Consider the following 27,499-nt stretch of genomic DNA (forward strand, 5'->3'; position numbering starts at 1 on the left):
GACATTGAATGTTGATAAGAATTTTACTTTGCTCCTAAGTTTTATGTTTTAGGAGCATTTTGCTCACAAAATCTAAAATTCAGGAGCAAATTGATCCTAAAAAAATCTTGCTCAAAGAGTTAACTTCCTAGGCTGGACTCTGTGTACCTGGTTTACAGACACACTGTGTGCAAGTGTGGTAGAGTTAATGGGCATAATGTGAAAGTCAGGTTTCAACTTTATATGTGAAGGGAAACATGTCACAAAAGCAGATCAGGAGTCATTTGACAAATTATCATAAGATGGCCAGCTTTTTTTCAGTTACAACACAATTTTTCAATTATTTAGAACAATTCTCTCTCTCTCTCTCTCTCTCTCTCTCTCTCTCTCTCTCTCTCTCTCTCTCTCTCTCTCTCTCTCTCTCTCTCTCTCTCTCTCTCTCTCTCTCTCTCTCTCTCTCTCTGAAATGTATCATTTTCTGGAAGTAATACAATTGTCATGAAAAGACACTGATCATAAGCCATGTGCCAAATCATGGAGTTTTGGCAAGTTTTGTGATGACAATATGAACACAGATGTGAAGTACTGATAAGTCATGTGACAAATGGTCAGGAAATGACCCTGCTCTTTTTTCCAAACCGTTAAGTTTTGACAATTTTTTTGGTGCATTTGAGAACACTTTCCCTAAAGTTGAGGATATGAACACAGATGTGAAGAAAAAAAATTTGATCAAAAGTTATGTGACAAATGGTCAGGAAATGGCTGAACTCGTTTTTTCCAAATTGTGGAGTTTTGGCAAGTTTTGTGATGCATTTGTGAAAATTTTCCCTAAATTGTAATTTTGATGATATGAACACGTGAAGAAGAAAACTTGATCATAGGTCATGTGACAGAAAATGGTCCTGCTCTTTTTTCCAAATTGTGGAGTTTTGACAAGTTTTGCGATCTTTTGCGATGCATTTGAGAATACTTTCCCAAAATTTGAGGATATGAACACAGATGTGAAGAAATGATCACAAGTAATGTGACAAGTGGTCAGTAAATGACCCTGCTCTTTTCTTGCTTAAAACCATAGTAGCTTTGTCATATTTTCAGTGCCTGTATTTTGAAGACCTTTTTTTCAAAAGTTGTAATTTTCACCAAATTAGATTAGGCGAAGAGAGGACTGTGGGAAAAAAGATGGCTGACCAGGATTAGTGTACATGTATGTCAGTGTTATATTTACAAATTATGAATTCTGCTTGGTTACTTGGGTGCTACTGAAAATATTTTTTTAGTCAAAATGTTACTGTAACACTTTCTTTGTCCTCATGCAGCTGAACGTTAAAAAGAGATTTACATTATTCAAAAAAGTATTGCAATGTAATAAAAACAATGTATAAATTATAATAAGTACATAAATATTGGTATTATTAATGGCAAGAATATGACTAGTTTTTATATGTTCTTTTCTGTGAATTATAACAGGTTACAACTTACAACAGTCAGTTAATCATTTTTGATGCAAATAATTATATTTGTAGTGTTAAATTTCAATATTAAATGGAAAGGTTACTGTGTGAATTCACCTTTATTAAAAAACTTGAACTTATGTTAAATCAGATGAAATGTGTTGGAGTTGGCATCAATCAGAACTTTGATGCTAATAGGTAGAATTGATACACATGTCTAGCTCATTGCATTAGTGTTATCTTACTAAGGCTTACATGGGATTATTCTGTTGTGGACCAACTCTTTCTAACAACATACATGAATATGGCAACATGGAGTAGAATGACAGGAGACAGATGGGAATGGAAATTGCTGGAATAGGGCTTCACCCAACATTGGATGAATATAGCTTCGACCGACCGACCGACCATTCGCCATCCGTCCGACCGACCAACTAACCGACCGTCCATCCATCTGTTAGGGCAAATAAAAAAATAGTGTATTTCCGATAACCTGAGCAACGCTAGTTTTAAGCCCCTGACCCTAAACCTTTGGTTGCATGCAAAAAGGTAAAATGGTAACAAAAAGTCAATAAAATAAAGTTCCGACCTACCTACCCTATTTTCTGAAGTCATGTTATAAAAAGCAAACATTTTATTTTATTTTGCCTTATTGCAGTTGTAAGGTTAGTTTGTCTGTGTATTAGATGTTAGAGAGAGATAATATATGTATGCATGCAGAAAGTACAGTGACAGTTTCACACGAAAAAAGGTGTTTGATTACATATGTATGTTATGAACCAGAGTATACAGACTGAACAAAAAGATAGTGAACCAGATAGAGACACTCATAGTGGCAATAATAGTCTGGACATCTTCACAAAAAGTCCATGTGATGAATTAGAAACACCTGGTGATCACTCTCAACCGTCACCAACTATCATTTTGTAAATGCAGCCATTGTGACATTACCTCAATAAATGCTACCAACAACAAAAAAGATTGACATCCATTGAATAGCTATATCAGAAAATGACATTTATCAAAAAACAAAACTGATGCATGCAAACTTGTGTTCGTTGAATATTACAGCACATGGCGTGCATTGAGTATTTGAAGTGGCCATATGGATGAGGGTCAAATATTTATTTTGATTTTTAATTTGTAAAACAATTTTATCATCATGGCTTTCTCTTGAAAATTCAACGTGAAACAACATAGACCAAATATGTGTTTGTAACTCAATACATTGCTAGAAAATGTGTGAAAAATTTGTTATTGTACATGCAATAACAAAGATTGTACAAATTTATCAATCTTTTGCAATGTATTGAGTTACAAACAAGGACTTGCATGGTATATGTCTCGTATTGATTTTTCAAGTAGGAAGCCATGATGATAAAATTTTGTTTTATAAATGAAATATCCGAATTCAATACCCAATCCTCTTCCATATGGCCACTTTAGATAATAACTTTGATGTGTATTTCACACAGATGGCAAAGAAAACTATCAAAACCCTCACCCGAATGGGCTCAGTTGACTAAATATTATAAAAATGAAATAAAACCAGCTAGGAAAAGTTTATTTAATTCTGATCGTTTAGTAACGATGTTTAAAGTGGCCATATGGATGAGGATTTGGTATAAAACAGATTTATCGTGGATTCCGACTTGAAAAATCAATGTGAAATAATATATGCCAAGTCCTTGTTTGTAACTCAATAAATTGCAAAAGATTAATAAATGTGTAAAATCTGTGTTATTGTATGTACAATGACAAGCCCTACCAGTGAATTATTTTTGATACATTAAATCATATTTTAGTGTTAAATTTCAAAATTAAATGGAAAGGTTACTGTGTGAATTCACCTTTATTAAAAACTTGAACCTACGTTATAAAATCATATGAAATGTGTTGGAGTTGGCATCAATCAGAACGTAGGTTGAATTGATACCCAGCTCATTATTATAGCATTAGTGTTATCTTGATAAGGCTTACATGGGATTAATCTTTTGTTGTGGACCAACTCTTTCTAACAACATACATGAATATGGCAACATGGAGTAGAATGACAGGAGACAGATGAGATGATGGAAATTGCTGGAATAGGGCTTCACCCAACATTGGATGAATATAGCTTCGACAGACCGACCGTCCGTCCGTCCGTCCATCCATCTGCTAGACCAAATAAAAATAGTGTATTTCCGATAACCTGACCAACCTTAGTTTTAAGCCCCTGACCCTAAACCTTTGGTTGCATGCAAAAAGGTAAAATGGTAACAAAAAGTCAATAAAATAAAGTTCCGACACTCATAGTGGCAATATTAGTTTGGACATCTTTACAGAGTCAATGTGATGAATTAGAAACATTTGGTGATCACTCTCAACCGTCACCAACTGTCATTTTGTAAATGCAGCCATTGTGACATTACCTCAATAAATGCTACAAACAACAGAAAGGATTGGCATCCATTGAATAGCTATATAAAAAATGACATTTATAAAAAAACAAAACTGATGCATGCAAACTTGTGTTTGTTGAATATTACAGCACATGGCCTACATTGAGTATTTGAAGTGGCCATATGAGGATCAAATATGTATTTTGATTTTTAATTTGTAAAACAATTTTATCATCATGGCTTTCTCTTGAAAATTCAACGTGAAACAACATAGACCAAATATGTGTTTGTAACTCAATACATTGCTAAAAAATGTGTGAAAAATTTGTTATTGTACATGCAATAACAAAGATTGTACAAATTTATCAATCTTTTGCAATGTATTGAGTTACAAACAAGGAGTTGCATGGTATATGTCTCGTATTGATTTTTCAAGTAGGAAGCCATGATGATAAAATTTTGTTTTATAAATGAAATATCCAAATTCAATACCCAATCCTCATCCATATGGCCACCAAAGCTGATGCATGCAAAATTGTGTTCGTTGAATATTACAGCACATGGCCTGCATGGATTATTTGAAGTGGCCATATGTATGAGGATCAAATATATATTTCGGAATTTTGAGTTATAAAATAATTTTGCTGAAAAGTGTAAAAGTTTGTTATTGTACATGCAATAACAAAGATTGTACACATTTATTGATCTTTTGCAACGTATTGAGTCTCGTATTGATTTTTCAAGTAGGGAGACATCATAAAAAAATTTTATAAATTAAAAATCCAAAATAAATACCCAATCCTCATCAATATAGTCACTTTAAAATATCTATAATTTTAAGAAAAAGCATCTGTACTTTGTGAAGATAGTCATTCAGCGACTTATACTGATTACAAATCATTCAACACAATCTAACATCTAGCTACATTTGGAAAAGCACAAGCAAGGAGAAAAAGTCAACGGCTGAATATCCACAAAATCCAGTCTTATTTATGTTGTATATGCACACACACACTTAATGACTCAACCTTCCCCGTCCGTCGAAATGGACCAGTCCTTTATATTATATTATTATACTGCAAATGCAGTATATTCTTCGTCGTATATGTGTCAAACGGCTCCTGCGATACTCGATCGGCAAAATCATCATCACAGAGCGTAGATTTTAACCCGATTGTAAGAAAAATGAAGTAAGTCTTAAAAGCTTTTGATGTATTTTTCCCGCGAACAGTGCGTATGACAACATCACTGGAGAGAATGTTACATATATATATTTATTCTATGTAGAAATGTCTTGATTGTCATCATTCAGCCATTTCTAGCCTCCTTCGTTGTAGCTTTTATCCCTTTGGGATTCCACTGCACTCACTTAACGTAGTAAGGTGCTGTAGACATGCATATACACGTTGTACATTTTTTTAAGTTCGTTCAATAACTGAAGTAAATTTAAATTTGCGGTCGATGACGAGCTAAAGCCAGAAGCGGTTTTCAAGGCGAACAATTATGTTACATTTAATGTAATTTCAGTAGGCCTCGGTACAGATTGATAAATCTCCGACGGATTATTGGCAACTGCTGTAATTATTGAGTGGTTTCAACTTTATTAGCCTCATTACGCTGCAAATTTGGCAATCTAAAAAGCATGCTTCTAACTCTAGTGTACTGTCTACCACGCTATTTTATTTAATTAGACATGATAATCTCACGATATTGCAATTCTTATTTTAAACATTTCTCTGAAATAGTAAAAACTCAGACGTAGTCTGATATCAGAAAAGACAGACAGGACCTATAGGAATGGGTGGTTTTGCAATGTAGGTATTCGGATTTGTCTATTTACAGATCATGAAATTGTAAATTACCATTTCACAGCAAATGTACAAGAAAATGAGTGAAAAGTATTTTACAGTATTAAAATTATCAAATGCAGGCACTAATGTATAGCCATAAATAGTGTGCCTGTATTTTCTTCAAATTCGGTGTGGAATGTGAAAAGTTGTACACACACACACACACACACACACACACATACGTGTGTTTTATTACAAATGAGGCCTTCAGTACGGGTGTGTGTTATGAGACCCCTAGTTTGTTGTGATGCTAAATCCATGAACATGATATCGTATATTCTTCCCCTAGTAGACTATACAAAAATCATCGCAGTTTAAAGAAACAACCATTAATGAGCTTTCTGTAGGCATGTGAACTTGTGAAGCCTTCCCAGGCTGACGTGGTTTATGGAGCCATTGGGTGTGAAGCATTTACTGGGCATAAGCTTAAAAGTAGAACCTTGGACCGAGTGTGTACTTTTAAGTGGGAAGTAGGGCCATTTACATACTCATGGAAGTAAAGTATAAAATAGGACCTTTATGTATTTTTAAAAGGTAAATTAAGTATCCCGGTATTTTTCGTTGTATCTTTACACAACAGCAACTGCAAAATTTTCAGAAAACTGACAACCTACTGTAATAATCTGGTATTTGACATGATTTAATATGCTTTCTTCCTTGAAATATATATAGACTTTTGAGAATGCAGAGTAGACAGAGGAAAAGATACCAAAAACTCTTGAAAACTTCAAAACCAGTTTGAAGTTTACTAGGTTGTTAGCATGTTATTAGTAGACTTCCTGAAACACGATTGTAGTCATATACTGGCGAGTAAAATCAGACTTTTACCTTTATTTGACAATGATTTAATTGGCCGATAAAGACTAGGTAAAACAATATGGCAAATTTGAACACCCCTTGTTGTAACTGGTCTGCACAAAGGAACAGTGTGATTACATATAGGTTTTTGCATAGTGCTCTTAGCATTCTGAAGTCATGGGCTGATATGACACTAGACACAGATATTACACCAGAGACAGAAAAATATACTGATCATATATTTTTAATTGAAACATCAAAACCAACAGTTAGAACTTTGCTATGTTGTGGACCAACATTATTTTGTTTTGGAATACAGAATTCTACTTAAAAGGGTTTCTTAGCTGATCTGGCAAGTAAAACGTGTGCAAGAAGTGAAACAAATTTTGAACATGATGTTTACATAAAGTATACCCAATCCTTGTTCAGTTTATTTATTTTCCAAAAAATGTGAAAAACTGACTTCAAATGAACAATACGAAATACAGTTCCTGCACACCAAAATTTTGCAGTCTGAGTCAAAGTTGAACTTTTTAAATAAAATGGTGTGACAGGTGAACAAAGAAATGAGTAGGTGGCCCAGAATGCCAGGTCCACTTATATTATCACTTCACATACTCCAAAGCTTCATGGTTAGTCAGAGATTTCAATTATTGTGCAGGTACTGAGTATTTTTGTTTGGGCAATGGAAAAAAATAAATTAAATGGTACATTTCCAAGGAAAGCCAAGCATTATTTTCAGAATGTGGTCGATCAATACACTAGCTATTTGTCACAGCTGAATTTATGTATGACATGCATTGAGCCCAGGTGACAGTGTAGTGTCCATAGTTGGCAGAACTCACATGGAGTCTAAAGTAGGTTACATGATGCATTTGTATAAATAACTCTGGCCCACCCCCATCTGTCAAAAATTGTTGTGCCTTATCTCACTAACAAATTTACTTTTTTTTAAAAATAAATAAGAAAAAAGTCTGCTTACAAAGGTCAAACTCTTTCCTGTACATTACAGATTTGTCCAGTTAGTGACTAGCTACTATCTGCATTGAAACATTTTTCCAGGAAGAGGAACATGAATCAAAATTATTCCACTGTTGTTATATTTAGGAAAGTGAGTTTAAAGTATTGAGCTTTTGAAATAAGACTGTGATAGGTTAGCAAACAAGTTACTATGTAGCCTAGGATCAATTCAACTTCCTAATACTATAGTCACCACAAAGTCACCAAAGCTTAGGCCACAGATGAGAGATTCAATTTCTGCTGTAATTTCAAATAGAAGACACAAGTCAGATTGTGTACACATTACAAGCTACAAAGTAATACTTTGGTGTGTGTATTTTCAACAGAAAAGCAGGACCATTCACACACCCTTGGTACCATGGTACAATAGAAGGCCCTGGAGTGTGATAATTTAAGTGACAAATAAGGCCATCTACACACTCTTAGTAATATGGCAACATGACAGACCTTTGACTGTCTATTTATACATTGAAAGTTGGCCATTTATACAATCATAGTAATAATATGGCACAATGAAAGGAGTTTGTAGTGTGTACTTTTACGAGGAAAGTTGGACATTTACACATTCAAAGTATTTTGGTAGAATGTATTTTTTAAGTTGAAAGTGGGGTCATTTAAACACTCATGGTAGTTTGGTGGAGAGAGAGACATTATTGTGTTCTGAAGTGGAAAAGTAAGAAGTCCCAGAATGTAAACAGACAAGAGGTCAACTACAAGCTATGCAGCTTTGAACAGCAACCAATACACAATTGTAAGATGACTGATGACTCAATATATTGTTCTCACATTTGACAGCACTTCATATATGTGGTCTTGCTAGATATTAGACTTTAGGGGGATATTACACCAAACACAGAAAAAATATACTGATCACATATTTTTAATTGAAACATCAAAACCAACAGTTAGAACTTTGCTATGTTGTGGACCAACAATGTTTTGTTTTGGAATAAAGACTTCTACTTAAAAAGGTTTCTTAGATGATCTGGCAAGTAAAACCTGTGCATGAAGTGAAAAAATGAAGTAAGAAAAGTTTCAACTTAAACTTTGAACATGATGTTCACATTAAGTATAACCAAGCCTTGTTCAGTTTATTTATTTTTCAAAAAATGTGAAAACCTGACTTCAAATGAACAATAAGAAATACAGTTCCACCATAATACTCAGTGAAGGTTGAACTTTTTAAATAAATGATGTGATAGGTGAACAAAAAAGTGAGTATGTGGACCAGAATGCCAGGACCACTTAAATTATCACTTCACATACTCCAAAGCTTCATGGTTAGTCAGAGGTTTCAATTCTTGTGCAGGTACTGAGTATTTTTGTTTGGGCAATGGAGAAAAATGAATTAAATGGTACATTTCCAAGGAAAGCCAAGCATTATTTTCAGAATGTGGTCGATCAATACACTAGCCCATGGTCACAGTTGAATTTATGTATGACCATGCATTGAGTCCAGGTAACGGTGTAGTGACCATATTTGGCAGAACTCACATGGTGTCTAAACTAGGTTACATGATGCATTCGTATAAATAACTCTGCCCCCCCCCCAACCTGCCAAAAATTGTTGTGCCTTATCTGACTAACACATTTACTGTGTAAAAAACAGAATAACAAAAAATTCTGCTTACAAAGGTCAAACTCTTTCCTGTACAACAGAGATTTGTCCAGTTAGTTACTAGCTACTACCTGCATTGAAACATTTTTCCAGGAAGAGGAACATGAAGCAAAATTATTCCATTGTTGCTATATTTAGGAAAGTGAGTTTAAAGTATTGAGCTTTTGAAATAAGACTGATAGGTTAGCAAATAAGTTACTATGGAGCCTAGTATCCATTCAAGTTCCTAATACTATGGTCACCACAAAATCACTAAAGCTCAGGCCACAGATGAGAGATTCAATTTCTGCTGTAATTTCAAATAGAAGACACAAGTCAAATTGTGTACACATTACAAGCTACAAAGTAATACTTTGGTGTGTGTATTTTCAACAGAAAAGCAGGGCCATTTACACACCCTTGGTACCATGGTACAATAGAAGGCCCTGGAGTGTGATAATTTAAGTGACAAATAAGGCCATCTACACACTCTTAGTAATATGGCAACATGACAGACCTTTGACTGTCTATTTATACATTGAAAGTTGGCCATTTATACAATCATAGTAATAATATGGCACAATGAAAGGAGTTTGTAGTGTGTACTTTTACGAGGAAAGTTGGACATTTACACATTCAAAGTATTTTGGTAGAATGTATTTTTTAAGTTGAAAGTGGGGTCATTTAAACACTCATGGTAGTTTGGTGGAGAGAGAGAGACATTATTGTGTTTTGAAGTGGAAAAGTAAGAAGTCCCAGAATGTAAACAGACAAGAGGTCAACTACAAGCTATGCAGCTTTGAACAGCAACCAATACACAATTGTAAGATGACTGATGACTCAATATATTGTTCTCACATTTGACAGCACTTCATATATGTGGTCTTGCTAGATATTAGACTTTAGGGGGATATTACACCAAACACAGAAAAAATATACTGATCACATATTTTTAATTGAAACATCAAAACCAACAGTTAGAACTTTGCTATGTTGTGGACCAACATTATTTGGTTTTGGAATAAAGACTTCTACTTAAAAGGGTTTCTTAGATGATCTGGCAAGTAAAACCTGTGCATGAAGTGAAAAAATGAAGTAAGAAAAGTTTCAACTTAAACTTTGAACATGATGTTCACATTAAGTATACCCAAGCCTTGTTCAGTTTATTTATTTTTCAAAAAATGTGAAAAACTGACTTCAAATGAACAATAAGAAATACAGTTCCACCATGATACTCAGTGAAGGTTGAACTTTTTAAATAAAATGGTGTGATAGGTGAACAAAAAAGTGAGTATGTGGTCCAGAATGCCAGGTCCACTTATATTATCACTTCACATACTCCAAAGCTTCATGGTTAGTCAGAGATTTCAATTATTGTGCAGGTACTGAGTATTGTTGTTTGGGCAATGGACAAAATGAATTAAATGGTACATTTCCAAGGAAAGCCATGCATTATGTTCAGAATGTGGTCGATCAATACACTAGCCCATGGTCACAGCTGAATTTATGTATGACCATGCATTGAGTCCAGGTAACGGTGTAGTGACCATAGTTGGCAGAACTCACATGGTGTCTTAAGTAGGTTACATGATGCATTTGTATAAATAACTCTGCCCCCCCCAACCTGGCAAAAATTGTTGTGCCTTATCTGACTAACACATTTACTGTGTAAAAAACAGAATAACAAAATATTCTGCTTACAAAGGTCAAACTCTTTCCTGTACAACAGAGATTTGTCCAGTTAGTGACTAGCTACTACCTGCATTGAAACATTTTTCCAGGAAGAGGAACATGAAGCAAAATTATTCCACTGTTGCTATATTTAGGAAAGTGAGTTTAAAGTATTGTGCTTTTGAAAAAAGACTGATAGGTTAGCAAATAAGTTAGTATAGAGCCTAGTAACCATTCAAGTTCCTAATACTATGGTCACCACAAAGACACTAAAGCTCAGGCCACAGATGAGAGATTCAATTTCTGCTGTAATTTCAAATAGAAGACACAAGTCAAATTGTGAACACATTACAAGCTACAAAGTAATACTTTGGTGTGTGTATTTTCAACAGAAAGGCAGGACCATTTACACACCCTTGGTACCATGGTACAATAGAAGGCCCTGGAGTGTGATAATTTAAGTGACAAATAAGGCCATCTACACACTCTTAGTAACATTGCAACATGACAGACCTTTGACTGTCTATTTATACATTGAAAGTTGGCCATTTATACCATCATAGTAATAATATGGCACAATGAAAGGAGTTTGTAGTGTGTACTTTTACGAGGAAAGTTGGACATTTACACATTCAAAGTATTTTGGTAGAATGTATTTTTTAAGTTGAAAGTGGGGTCATTTAAACACTCATGGTAGTTTGGTGGAGAGAGAGACATTATTGTGTTCTGAAGTGAAAAAGTAAGAAGTCCCAGAATGTAAACAGACAAGAGGTCAACTACAAGCTATGCAGCTTTGAACAGCAACCAATACACAATTGTAAAATGACTGATGACTCAATATATTGTTCTCACATTTGACAGCACTTCATATATGTGGTCTTGCTAGATATTAGACTTTAGGGGGATATTACACCAAACACAGAAAAAATATACTGATCACATATTTTTAATTGAAACGTCAAAACCAACAGTTAGAACTTTGCTATGTTGTGGACCAACATTATTTGGTTTTGGAATAAAGACTTCTACTTAAAAGGGATTCTTAGATGATCCTGCAAGTAAAACCTGTGCATGAAGTGAAAAAATGAAGTAAGAAAAGTTTCAACTTAAACTTTGAACATGATGTTCACATTAAGTATACCCAAGCCTTGTTCAGTTTATTTATTTTTCAAAAAATGTGAAAAACTGACTTCAAATGAACAATAAGAAATACAGTTCCACCATGATACTCAGTGAAGGTTGAACTTTTTAAATAAAATGGTGTGATAGGTGAACAAAAAAGTGAGTAGGTGGCCCAGAATGCCAGGTCCACTTATATTATCACTTCACATACTCCAAAGCTTCATGGTTAGTCAGAGATTTCAATTATTGTGCAGGTACTGAGTATTTTTGTTTGGGCAATGGAGAAAATAAATTAAATGGTACATTTCCAAGGAAGGCCAAGCATTTTTTTCAGAATGTGGTCGATCAATACACTAGCCCATGGTCACAGCTGAATTTATGTATGACCATGCATTGAGTCCAGGTAACCGTGTAGTGACCATAGTTGGCAGAACTCACATGGAGTCTAAAGTAGGTTACATGATGCATTTGTATAAATAACTCTGCCCCCCCCCAACTGTCAAAAATTGCTGTGCCTTATCTGACTAACATATTTACTGTGTAAAAAACTTATAACAGATTCTGCTTGCATAGGGTAAACTCTTTCCTGTACAATAGAGATTTATCCAGTTAGCAACTAGCTACTACCTGCACCAAAGCATTTTTCCAGGAAGAGGAACATGAATCAAAATTATTCCACTGTTGTTATATCTAGGAAAGTGAGTTTAAAGTATTTTGCCTTTGAAATAAGATTGTGATAGGTTACCAAACAAGTTAATATGTAGCCTATAATCCATTCAAGTTCCTTATACTATGGTCACCACAAAGTCACCAAAGCTCAGACCACAGATAAGATAGTCAATTTCTGCTGTAATTTTAAATAGAAGACAATACAAGCTATGATGTGTGTATTTTCAACAGAAAAGCAGGGCCATTTACACACCCTTGGTACCATGGTACAATAGAAGGCCCTGGAGTGTGATAATTTAAGTGACAAATAAGGCCATCTACACACTCTTAGTAATATTGCAACATGACAGACCTTTGACTGTCCATTTATACATTGAAAGTTGGCCATTTATACAATCATAGTAATAATATGGCACAATGAAAGGAGTTTGTAGTGTGTACTTTTACGAGGAAAGTTGAGCATTTACACATTCATAGTATTTTGGTAGAATGTATTTTTTAAAGTTTAACATGGGGTCATTTAAACACTTATGGTAATTTGGTAGAGAGGGAGACATTATTGTGTTTTGAAGTGGAAAAGTAGGAAGTCCCAGAATGTAAACAGACAAGAGGTCAACTACAGGCTATGCAGCTTTGAACAGCAACCAAAAAAATGAATTAAATGGTACATTTCCAAGGAAAGCCATGTATTATTTTCAGAATGTGGTCGATCGATACACTAGCCCATGGTCACAGCTAAATTTATGTATGACCATGCATTGAGCCCAGGTGACGGTGTAGTGACCATAGTTGGCAGAACTCACATGGAGTCTAAAGTAGGTTACATGATGCATTTGTATAAATAAGTCTGCCCCCCCCCCCTCATCTGCCAAAAATTATTGTGCCTTATGTGACTAACAAATTTACTTTGTAAAAAACTTAATAACAAAAAAATTCTGCTTACAAAGGTCAAACTCTTTCCTGTACAACAGAGATTTGTCCAGTTAGTGACTAGCTACTACCTGCATTAAAACATTTTTCCAGGAAGAGGAACATGAATCAAAATTATCCCATTGCTGTTATATTTAGGAAAGTGAGTTTAAAGTATTGTGTTTATGAATTAAGACTGTGATAGGTTAGCAAACAAGTTAGTATGGAGCCCAGTATCCATTCAAGTTCCTTATACTATGGTCACCACAAAGTCACTAAAGCTCAGGCCACAGATGAGAGATTCAATTTCTGCTGTAATTTCAAATAGAAGACACAAGTCAAATTGTGTACACATTACAAGCTACAAAGTAATACTTTGGTGTGTGTATTTTCAACAGAAAAGCAGGGCCATTCACACACCCTTGGTACCATGGTACAATAGAAGGCCCTGGAGTGTGATAATTTAAGTGACAAATAAGGCCATCTACACACTCTTAGTAATATGGCAACATGACAGACCTTTGACTGTTCATTTATACATTGAAAGTTGGCCATTCATATAATCATAGTAATAATATGGCACAATGAAAGGAGTTTGTAGTGTGTACTTATGAGGAAAGTTGAACATTTACACATTCATAGTATTTTGGTAGAATGTATTTTTTAAAGTTTAACATGGGGTCATTTAAACACTCATGGTAATTTGGTAGAGAGGGAGACATTATTGTGTTCTGAAGTGGAAAAGTAGGAAGTCCCAGAATGTAAACAGACAAGAGGTCAACTACAGGCTATACAGCTTTGAACAGCAACCAAAAAAATGAATTAAATGGTACATTTCCAAGGAAAGCCATGTATTATTTTCAGAATGTGGTTGATCGACACACTAGCCCATGGTCACAGCTAAATTTATGTATGACCATGCATTGAGCCCAGGTGACGGTGTAGTGACCATAGTTGGCAGAACTCACATGGAGTCTAAAGTAGGTTACATGATGCATTTGTATAAATAACTCTCCCCCCCCCCTCATCTGCCAAAAATTATTGTGCCTTTTGTGACTAACAAATATACTTTTCAAAAAACTTAATAACAAAAAATTCTGCTTACAAAGGTCAAACTCTTTCCTGTACAACAGAGATTTGTCCAGTTAGTGACTAGCTACTACCTGCATTAAAACATTTTTCCAGGAAGAGGAACATGAATCAAAATTATTCCATTGTTGTTATATTTAGGAAAGTGAGTTTAAAGTATTGTGCTTTTGAAATAAGACTGTGATAGGTTAGCAAACAATTTACTATGGAGCCCAGTATCCATTCAAGTTCCTTATACTATGGTCACCACAAAGTCACCAAAGCTCAGGCCACAGATGAGAGATTCAATTTCTGCTGTAATTTCAAATAGAAGACACAAATAAGTCAAATCATGTACACAATACAAGCTACAAAGTAATACCCTGGTGTGTGTATTTTCAACAGAAAAGCAGGGCCATTTACACACCCTTTGTACCGTGGTCAAATGGAAGTCCCTGGAGTGTGATAATTTAAGTGACAAATAAGGCCATCTACACACTCTTAGTAATATGGCAACATGACAGACCTTTGACTGTCCATATATGCATTGAAAGTTGGCCATTTATACAATCATAGTAATAATATGGCACAATGAAAGGAGTTTGTAGTGTGTACTTATGAGGAAAGTTGAACATTTACACATTCATAGTATTTTGGTAGAATGTATTTTTTAAAGTTTAACATGGGGTCATTTAAACACTTATGGTAATTTGGTAGAGAGGGAGACATTATTGTGTTCTGAAGTGGAAAAGTAGGAAGTCCCAGAATGTAAACAGACAAGAGGTCAACTACAGGCTATGCAGCTTTGAACAGCAACCAAAAAAATGAATTAAATGGTACATTTCCAAGGAAAGCCATGTATTATTTTCAGAATGTGGTTGATCGACACACTAGCCCATGGTCACAGCTAAATTTATGTATGACCATGCATTGAGCCCAGGTGACGGTGTAGTGACCATAGTTGGCAGAACTCACATGGAGTCTAAAGTAGGTTACATGATGCATTTGTATAAATAACTCTCCCCCCCCCCTCATCTGCCAAAAATTATTGTGCCTTTTGTGACTAACAAATATACTTTTCAAAAAACTTAATAACAAAAAATTCTGCTTACAAAGGTCAAACTCTTTCCTGTACAACAGAGATTTGTCCAGTTAGTGACTAGCTACTACCTGCATTGAAACATTTTTCCAGGAAGAGGAACATGAATCAAAATTATTCCATTGTTGTTATATTTAGGAAAGTGAGTTTAAAGTATTGTGCTTTTGAAATAAGACTGTGATAGGTTAGCAAACAATTTACTATGGAGCCCAGTATCCATTCAAGTTCCTTATACTATGGTCACCACAAAGTCACCAAAGCTCAGGCCACAGATGAGAGATTCAATTTCTGCTGTAATTTCAAATAGAAGACACAAATAAGTCAAATCATGTACACAATACAAGCTACAAAGTAATACCCTGGTGTGTGTATTTTCAACAGAAAAGCAGGGCCATTTACACACCCTTTGTACCGTGGTCAAATGGAAGGCCCTGGAGTGTGATAATTTAAGTGACAAATAAGGCCATCTACACACTCTTAGTAATATGGCAACATGACAGACCTTTGACTGTCCATTTATGCATTGAAAGTTGGCCATTTATACAATCATAGTAATAATATGGCACAATGAAAGGAGTTTGTAGTGTGTACTTTTACGAGGAAAGTTGAACATTTACACATTCATAATATTTTGGTAGAATGTATTTTTTAAGTTGAAAGTGGGGTCATTTAAACACTCATTGCAGTTTGGTAGAGAGGGGGACATTATTGTGTTTTGAAGTGGAAAAGTAGGAAGTCCCAGAATGTAAACAGACTAGACATCAACTACAGGCTATGCAGCTTTGAACAGCAACCAATATACAATTGTAAGATGACTGATGACTCAATATATTGTTCTCACATTTGACAGCACTTCATATATGTGGTCTTGCTAGATATTAGACTTTAGGGGGATATTACACCAAACACAGAAAAAATATACTGATCATATATTTTTATTTGAAACATCAAAACCAATAGTTAGAACTTTGCTATGATGTAGACCAACATTATTTTATTTTGGAATAAAGACTTCCACGTAAAAGGGTTTGTCAGTTGATCTGAGAAGTAAAACGTGTGCATAAAGTGAAAAAAATGAAGTAAGAAAAGTTTAAACTTAAACTTTGATCATGGTGTTTACATAAAGTATCCCCAATCCCTGTTCATTTTTTTTTATTTTTCAAATATTTGAAAAGCTGACTTCAAATGAACAATAAGAAATACAGTTCCACCATGATACTCAGTGAAGGTGAACTTTTCAAATAAATTGGTGTGATAGGTGAACAAACAAGTGAGTAGGTGGCCCAGAATGCCAGGTCCACTTATATTATCACTTCACATACTCCAAGGCTTCATAGTTAGTCAGAGATTACAATTATTGTTCAGGTACTGAGTATTTTTGTTTGGGCAATGGAGAAAATGAATTATATGGTACATTTCCAAGGACGGGGTAGTTCCATGCATTATTTTTAGAATATGGTCGATCGATACACTAGCCCATGTCACAGCTGAATTTATGTATGACCATGCATTGAGCCCAGGTGAGAGTGTAGTGACCATAGTTGGCAGAACTCACATGGAGTCTAAAGTAGGTTACATGATGCATTTGTATAAATAACTCTCCCCCCCAACTGTCAAAAATTGCTGTGCCTTATCTGACTAACAAATTTACTTTTAAAAAACTTAATAACAGATTCTGATTGCATAGGTTAAACTCTTTCCTGTACAACAGAGATTTATCCAGTTAGCAACTAGCTACTACCTGCACCAAAGCATTTTTCCAGGAAGAGGAACATGAATCAAAATTATTCCACTGTTGTTATATTTAGGAAAGTGAGTTTAAAGTATTTTGCCTTTGAAATAAGACTGTGATAGGTTACCAAACAAGTTAATATGTAGCCTAGAACCCATTAAAGTTCCTTATACTATGGTCACCACAAAGTCCTCAAAGCTCAGGCCACAGATGAGAGATTCAATTTCTGCTGTAATTTTAAATTGAAGACACAAATAAGTCAAATCATGTACACAATACAAGCTATAATAATACCTTGGTGTGTGTATTTTCAACAGAAAAGCACAGGGCCATTTACACACCCTTGGTACCATGGTACAATGGAAGGCCCTGGAGTGTGATAATGTCAGTGACAAATAAGGCCATCTACACACTCTTAGTAATATGGCAACATGACAGACCTTTGATTTTGACTTCACAATTATGAAAAAGAAAAAAAAGACCTTGAAAAAGTAGGATCATTTACAAAGTAACATTGCAACATGGTTAAATGTGCGACAGGGGAGAGTACACAAACTCTTTTTTATAAACATCAAAGCCAACAAAGTTACAAATATACCATACTGAGAACCCATGTTTTTTTAATATTGGGTAAAAAAAGTCATTTCCCAGATAAACAAATTCCTACATACTCTGTGAAGTCAAACTTGCATATGAAGAGGAAAACAGGAACTTGGAAAACTCAACGTCAAAAAGCCTTCACCTTTGAATAAAATGTTTTGATGAAGTATCTTAGTTACTCTAGTTCATATGAGCTGTCTTTCAAAAATGTCAGAAAACAGGCGCCAAAAATCAAACACCTTACAGCACACTTAAGTTTTGTTTTGTCAGCGAAAGGTTGAGATTTTGAAATCAGTGGGTAATCACAAAATATGTAGCCTAGAATCAAAGCCAGTTCCGATTGCATTTATTGTTAGTGTAACACAACACAAAGGCTTGATGGTCAGTCATTTTAATTACAATGAAAATTGACTAATTTTGATTAGAAAATGCTCATATGAAAATTACATTGTGTGGTAAATTTCCATGGCAATGCCAATGTTTTCAAAATGTCAGTACTATACCACACCTGTTTGATTCCTTTTTCCCCCTTTTTTCATATGATATTGCTCTGGTTTGAACATGCCATTTTATTTATTTCCAGTCCCTGTTGCACAACACTTTCTCCTTCAATTGGCATTCTTCAGCTTCAGTCTTTATTACAGCTTTCCTCTTTTGAATGTGAGACATGAAATGCCTGTCAATGGCTTCTTCTTCAGCCTTTGTCCATGGCAATTTTCGTCGAACAACTTTAGACTTTGTCCCAACTACATGTGCAAAGAAAAAGGGACAATTTTCAGCAATATACATTAAACAGAACTCTAGTGTGTTCAGACCCATGTTGCATCCAAACACTATGTCAGCCCACAACTGCTTGAAAGAAAGTTTGACACTAACAACTTGTTAGCATATGTAGGTCCATATATATATTATTTGTTACAGTCATGTTGTAACCACTCATAATCAGTGTCTAGAATGATACAAATATTTTTGGTTACACATTTAATGTTTTCTCATCCATATATACTATTTATTGTGCCATGATTCATACAATAATATGCTTATACAGCAAAAGGAATGCAAACAGTATTCAGCAATGAGCCGTTTCTTTACAAATCAAGGAATTGCTATATTTACACAAAATGCAAGCATCATTTAGGTATAATCACTGACAGAGATAATTTAATTGTATGACATCAAGCTGAAGTCCAGTAAGAAATCTGAGGGTGTTCCAGTATTCCATATGCTGCAATGCAAGTCATCTCATTCCCTTCTCATGCATTGTCAGTTTTATGCTCAGATGTCTAGCAAGACATTAAGAGATTGATCTGGCATTTGGGACCGGTCAGTTTCTTTGCCCTGGGGGGTGGGGTGGGTGGATTGGGAGGGGGTCACCCTGTTTTTGAAATTGTCAGTGGGGGGGGGGGGGTATTCTGTTTTTAAAATTATGGATAGGGGGGAGGGGTCATTGTGTTTTGGATTGTGATGGAAGAAAAAAATCCTTTTTCTGCAATGGCATATAGCCTTGTCAGAAATGTGGTACATGTAAATATTTGTTCTTGTCCCTGTTTCTTACATGAATTTTTTAATATTACTTATTAGTTCAAGCATAACTATAAATATACATATACATGTATTACCTAGCTACCACACTAGTTACAGAACATGTCATGTAAATGATTGACTGTTTCACAATCAGTGCTTCACTTATATTGCACTTTGGGGCAAAAGTGAACTTGAAGGTTTCGTAATCATGGTAATCTTCATAGATAGTTTATAAAAGAAGTTAATCTAAAATGTTCCCTACTCGTCACTATGAACTTGTCAGAATTAATACACTTTCTATTTTGGACACTACAAATCACCACATCTCATCAATTTCCAGTTTCTATAAATACACTAGGTATGACCACCTAAAGTTCTCTAACATACCGGTGACTTTACTATACATGCAATATTAATGCCACTATACCAATGTTACAGGGCCATTTTTATGTGACATGGGAAACCCATTTAAAACTTACATTTACGTTAGTTATTCGAAGCTTGGAAATATTAGCTCAAAGGATATGAATAACCTAAGCATTTCCTTAATAGAAGCAAAAAACTGCAGATCTCCCAGGGGGAAACCCCCAAGGACTCCCTCACCCCCAGAGGTCACTCATGCATTCAACCAACAACCTTTTTACTGTCATAATGGTATTAAACTTTTCTTAAATATTTTCACCCAATTCTAATTTGAGATGATATTGTCTTTTAAAGATGTGAAATGTTTGCCAAGGTAGTCTAAAATTGTCTTAAACTCCAAATCTCCCCTACCAATGATAGTACCAGTAGATGTGCTGACCTTTACTACATGTATATAATGATGTCATTTAACTGTTTAAGAACATATTTTCAACCCTATGTAAGTTATAAATAATAGTTTCTGATACTTGATTGTGCTGTCTTGTAAAGCATGGATTGAGTTATTGCTTGAAAGGGTTTGAATAGCCTAAAATTGGCTTTAAGAATAACAATCCTCCAGGGCTTCTAGAGGGAGATCCCTTGGACCCCCCCCCCCCCACATAAGGTGGACATATCCCAGTCTCAAGCTCTTCCCGACTTACTGTCAAGATGCTATCAAAGTATAAGTATTTCAACCCTGTGTAGTTGCTTTTTACATGTTGGTGCTGTCTTGTAAAGCTTGGAAATTATTGTCTGAAAGGGTCTGAATAGTCTCAAAATTGACTTTTCACAGTACAAAACCTCCAGGATTTCTAGGGGGAGACCCCTAGGACCCCTCCCCCACTACATGAGGTGTACACTGTAAATTTTGTATGGTAAGCATAAACATGGTCTATATTTTCATTCATTTGTGACTTTTCGTTTTTCAGTACTCTTGGCTTCTGTGCTTTCCCTTTTCAGACTACCCAGATTTAGGCATGTCGCCATCAACTAAAATTGTACAGCCCTAGAAGATCGCCTCTGTCTGGAACATGAGCGACTACTTTTAAATAAAAAAACACATACATGCAGATGAATGTCTCTATCCTTTGATGAAAGGCTTGGCAACAATAAATGCTGAAAATGTTGACAAAAATAGATGAATTCAACAACATCTACAGCACAGAGGGCCACACATATGAGCGACCATATTCAATTTGAGTTTGCTCACTGTGAAGGGTCAGAATAATAGTGTCGCCAATTCATTTTGAAACTCTGAAATAATGGTCTTAAATGGTAGTCATTAAATTACCAAAATATGAGTGGTGGATTACTAACCTTCAGAAAAAGGAAACTCCAATGACAGGACTTGTCATGAGGTCGTGAATGCTCCCTGGAAGTACTCACAAGTGAACAGCAAACTTACACTAGTTACAGAGATACGCGCATGCGCACATGAACGATTTCAACTCTTGGTGGCGCTATGTGCCTAGAACATGTGTGTGTGCTTTCCTGGTGACTTTTGCGAACACTCACGCCGATTTTCGCACATATTATATTTTTGACAAAAAAGTAGGACCATCGCTGAGAACATTTCTAGGCACTTTTTATGCCTTTTTAAGCGTAATAGGAGGGCCAAAAGTGTGGAGCCCGAGTGCGTGGCTTCACAACATTTTGTGGCTTTACAGCGGTGGTGGTTTCGGGGGGTAATGGATTGACATTTGATAAACACACACACACACACACACACACACACACACACACACACACACACACACACACACACACACACAGAAACGCACGCGCGTATGTATGTATGTATGTATGTATGTATGTATGTAGAAAGAAATGCATGAGGAACTAATAAACCAGTCCGTATATATAGCTGTTAAATCCGACGTTTCGAATAAATATTCTTATTCAAAGGAAAAATTGGCGAGACACAAAAATGCCAGGTCAAAACCCGAACATTTCTAAATATAATGGAACAAAACCGCGCGTGATATATATAAACGGTTATATGTGGGATAAGTTCTTAAATTCGCACGCACCAAATAGAACCCAATAGAATACGCCTGAAATTTAAAAAAATACCCAGTTTTTTTATTGGGAAAGACATATGTATTTTGTATGTATGTATGTATGTATGTATGTATGTATGTATGTATGTATGTATGTATGTATGTATGTATGTGTGTGTGTGTGTATGTGTGTGTGTGTGTGTATATATATATATATATATATATATATATAAATATATATATATATACATATATATATATATATATATATATATATATATATATATATATATATATATATATATATATATATATATTTATCACATAAATACGTGCATATCTTCTACTGTGTGACGTCAAACAGGGGGTGATTTCAGAGCATATCACCCCTGTTCTACCGAACTATTTTTTCTCCGTACTGTTCGAGTGTTCGTCCAATCCTATGCTACGATCAAGTTTATCGTAATAATTATGTGCTTTCAAAATGTAAATGAATACATTACGTTACGTATATCCTTGGATGGCATGAGTTTGATACATAGAGGTACTTTTATTTTTATTTGGTACATTTTATTCTATTTAAAAATCACGTAGATTATCATAATATAATAATAATAACAGTTTTATTTCGAGAGCAAGCTCATAAACAAAATAAATTGCACGAACAACACAAAAAACAGACACAAAAAGACTAATTTACAGTACACATTTAAAAACATTCAATAAAAAATCTTCTCCAAAATTTACTATTAAAAATGACAAAATCTGACAACGATGCAGCAATCAAAATATTATTACTCGCTTTAAGTCTAAAATAAAATTTAGATTTCAGAATACGCTGCTTACTTTCAAAAGTCATAATGAAACTACGAACAAACATGTTAGAAATACTAACACGCCTCTTGATACCAAGTAAAATTCTAAAAGCATTATTGTACGCAACTCGTACATCATTAAAACACTTACTGGTATAAACACTCCAAATATGCGAACAATACATTGACGAACAATACGCTTGAAATAAAATACATTTAACAGAATATTTAGCGATGTAGCAGCCTGCAAACTTAATATATCACAGAATTCGCGACTTTCACAGCTTATATGATATCGATAATGGATACAGATATCACGCTTTGAACAAAATAGATGACAATTGTCTATTAAACGACTACCAGCGACTGCTGTAAACTCGTACTACATAATTATCCCTTCTCTATATAGTCACGATTATAATTATACAGTTATAATTTACTACCTTCAAATATTCCACCTACCACTAAAATTTGTCTTGGATGCATAACACTTTTTGTGACGGACTGTTTAGTCTGGGAACGCTAGTAAATATACTACCAAAATCGAATTTGAGTAAAAATTAAGATACAAAGGACGGATATATAGAGGGAGACAGCAGGGGTTTTAGACATAGTATGTTTGTGTTTCCTTCTGATATATAAAATGTATCACTATATGATTGTTTCAGTCAGGAGTCAGATATTTTGCGCGAAATATTGTTTTTTAGATTTAATTTTGCACGTTTTACATTTTTGACAAGTTACAAATCTTGAACGAAATACATCCAATACATTTTTGTACATTCTGTGATTGCACGAAATATACACTCTAGGATCGGGCGATGGTCCGAGGAGCTTACACGAAATACATTTCATATTCGGGTTGTTGTTTTTTTTTTAAATTTAATACATTTTTACATTCTGTGATTGCTCGAAATACATTCTAGGAGTGGGGTGGGGTGGGGGGTCGTCCAGGAAGCTTGTACGCAATACTACGTTACCATAGTTATGGTATGTATTCGTCCAACTATTCACGTACAATGTGATCTATGCACGTTACTGTATATTCACACAAAATAACTATCACACAATAAAAGTGTTTGGATAAATCATTTTTTTTTGTACAATAGGGATGTTTGTTCATCATTAGTATTGCCGGTCGGCCCTGATCTGAACTTGCAGAATAAACGCTTTACTTTAGATTTGTTTAGACATGCACTAATTTTTTAAAAAATTTTTTTATACATCTCTCTCTCTCTCTCTCTCTCTCTCTCTCTCTCTCTCTCTCTCTCTCTCTCTCTCTCTCTCTCTCTCTCTCTCTCTCTCTCTCTCTCTCTCTCTCTCTCTCTCTCTCTCTCTCTCTCTCTCTCTCTCTCTCTCTCTCTAATAAAGGGAACACAGTTTGAGGAAACAGCATCCGGAAAGCCAGCCACACAAGAAACTTACAAAATCCATCGGAGTCACATTGTTGGTCCTTTTTTCTTTTTCTGGCTTGTACATAAGTTATGTCAGGATGAATATAACGAATTATCCACCAATAATGAATCCTAATAAATACAAGACCGTCGTTGAGAATGACTTGTTAAGAAAATGGTCAACGTTAAAAAGTTCCGTGGATCTTTTGAGAAAAGGACTTCTACAACTTGAAAGAAACATGTCGAGGTGGAGAAACGACGAGGGCATCAGTGCAACAATGATGAAACGGGCATTGAAGCACGTAGAAAGTACAATTGACTTTCAACGGGTGATATTACATGCAATACAAACAAAAAGAGCACTGCATATTGGAGTAGCAGGAGGTTCTATTTCGGCGACACGTTATTGTTATGCCAACATTTTAGTCGAAGCTATGCAAGCTACATTAGGGATTCCTGTGATACTGCACAATGCAGCGATTGGGGCAACAGACAGTAGATACTTTGCATACTGCTTTGGTTATCATTTGAATATTCATGAACTGGACATCGTCCTTTGGGAGTTTGCAGCCAACGATTTCATAAAGAAAATCGGTCCTTGGGCCCAAGAAGAATTTACAAGAATGGTACTGGAGCTACCAAATCGACCCCAATTGATTTTTGTCAATTTTTTACATGGCGCACAGATGGAGAGCAAATCACCATGTCTGAATAATGAAAAGATTGCAAGCGAACCTTTAAGTGAATACTACAATGTCTGTTCAATTAGTATGCCTGATGGTGTGTGCCCTGCAGTAAAAGAGGGGAAATATGCAGACTTGATAGCTGGCCATGGAGACAACCACCCCAGTATGAAGAGTCACAGAATGGTGGGAACATTCCTTACTGAACTTTTCAAAGAAGTGCTCTATAATTTAACTAATAGCAAGACAAGTGTACATTCCCTGGAAACACTTGCAATGAAACTTTCTCCAAGAAACGGAATTCAAAAACCATTGTTCAAAGATGCGATACTGAACTCCCCAAATTGCTGGTCATTTATGGGTACCAAGGAAAATACGAGTGTACAATTAAGTCCAATTAAAGTGGACGGCTGGCAATTACTGACACCGAAAAAACAAGCTGACCCTACCAGAACAGATATCAAACGATTTTGGCAAAGTGACAAACCACAGGGTATAATTATTTTCACTTTTGATATCCCACCATACAAAGATCTGAATTGTACTGTTTCCATATCAACGTCAGGGTGTCCTCAATGCGGGAAGGCTAAAGTCTATATAGATGAAGACGAGGAGGGGGCTACTATAGTGAATGGAAAATGGGGATACGCAGTGACACTGACCCAAAGAATTTGTTTTAACCTTTGTCCAGGAACTCACAATCTAACTCTTGTCTCGCAAGACAGAAACCCTTTCCGACTGGCCGCAATAATGACGTCATATCGGCTTTAGCTATTTTACCACATTTGTGATACATTTAGTGGCATTCTGGTCTTGAGCTACTTGCAATTATGTTGATAAATTATGCAACTAGTATGTCATATTCACTATTTATATATCTCTCCGTTGATTTTAATATTTCAAAGACTCTTTTTAAAGTATGTTGATCAGGTTGGTGACTTCAACATATTTTTAAAAATATTGTCTGTTTAGTCTGTTTACCCCCACCAATACATATACACCAGATTCTTTTATGCAACTAATACATCATTCCATGCACACACATACACACATACAATTATACACTAGTATGCACACATACATACGTGTATGTCAGCAAATAAACAAAGAATCAAACAAACAAACAAACAAACAAACAAACAAACAAACAAACAAACAAACAAACGAACGAACGAACACAAACAGGCATGCATGCATGCATGAATGCATACATACATACATACATACATACATACATACATACATCCATATATATATATATATATATATATATATATATATATATATATATATATATATATATATATATATATATATATATATATATATATATATATATATATATATATACAAAATACACAAGTTCGGACGAAGATCGCATTCAAGCGTGAAACTCTGAGTAACGGCTCCGTACCATAACTTGTGTATTTTGTGTAATACAGCTCTACTTCTCAGTATTGAGCGCTTTTCCTTCAGTTTATGACTTACCTCTTACACTGAATTAGTATATAATTATATATATATATATATATATATATATATATATATATATATATATATATATATATATATATATATATATATATATATATATACTCAACATATACAATATGTATACTGCAGAGCAAACAGTGCTCAATACATATACATGTAGAGCGGTATAACTATTAAAAATAGTACAGTATCAAGTAAGATACACAGGAGCCGTTACACAGTGTGTCATGCATAGGGGGCTCGTCTTCCAACAGTGAATGAATTGCAATAATAAACAAGTGATGTAGAATATACAATAAAATGAGATAAAATGAATTAATACTTAGTCTGGGTTCTTTTTTGATAGATCGAGAATGTGCGACTTGATGAGTTAGATGGATTAAACGTGTATACAAATAATGACGCATGTGCGCATGTGCATAATGGGTTGGCTATTTAAATTATATCGTGGGCACGCGCTTCAACAACACTGTCACCTGTACACAAATATATAAATGTAGGAAAGGGTTAAAGCTTCCCAGGCCAAACAATTCTAGTCAAACCACAACAAATCAAAAACCACAAAATCAAACCCCAAATACACAACACCTTACGATCGACAACATAATTGAGTAACCTCACAACTAAAATAGAGAACACCAAAGTGGCAAATTAAAAAGATACGCTCAAAAGTATATAATTTTTTGCCGATTTTAGGAACGTTCAGGCAGAGGTCGAGCTCTTTACAACATCCGGGTCTTATACAGTGTTCAGCGCGTACAAAGACGCGCACGACTACAGGTGTATTTGCGATACCCAAGGGCCAAGAGATGTTATTTATGTATATTCTACATCACTTGTTTATTATTGCAACTTATTCACTGTTGGAAGACGAGCTCCCTATGGACAGTGATCACATCGCTTTGAAACATTAGAATAGGATGGTGCGCGTGTGATGACAGACCAGTCGATGGTATACTCTCGACCTTGACCTTTTCTTTTCAAGTTCCAGATATGTTTTGATAATGATAGCTCAGTACAGCATTGGTATTTCTCATTGGTGATGGATTGTTTGTGGTTGACATGTCGGAGTTTGAAACTGTTATCCGTTAAACCAATAAATACATTAAAACAAGATACCACAGCTGTACTGAGCTATCAAAACATAATGAAAAGAAAAGTTCAAGGTCGAGAGTATACCATCGACTGGTCTGTCATCACACGCGCACCATCCTATTCTAATGTTTCAAAGCGATGTG

The 27,499-nt window shown here is 35.1% G+C and overlaps 1 protein-coding gene across 1 annotated transcript; it reads left to right on the top strand.

Moving 5' to 3' along the window:
* The first annotated feature begins 24,182 nt into the window (after nucleotides 1–24,182).
* LOC144449676 (uncharacterized) lies at nucleotides 24,183–25,538 on the top strand. Its single transcript, XM_078140250.1, has one exon. It carries the CDS (start codon nucleotides 24,183–24,185, stop codon nucleotides 25,536–25,538), a length of 1,356 nt encoding a protein of 451 aa, XP_077996376.1.
* The last annotated feature ends 1,961 nt before the right edge of the window (nucleotides 25,539–27,499 follow it).

Source organism: Glandiceps talaboti, chromosome 18 (assembly GCF_964340395.1).
Source record: "Glandiceps talaboti chromosome 18, keGlaTala1.1, whole genome shotgun sequence".
Classification (NCBI taxonomy): Eukaryota; Metazoa; Hemichordata; class Enteropneusta; family Spengelidae; genus Glandiceps; species Glandiceps talaboti.

Bases quoted from the DNA above. Each gene is read 5' to 3' on its own strand.
- LOC144449676 (XM_078140250.1), top strand. From the start codon at position 24,183: ATGAATATAACGAATTATCCACCAATAATGAATCCTAATAAATACAAG.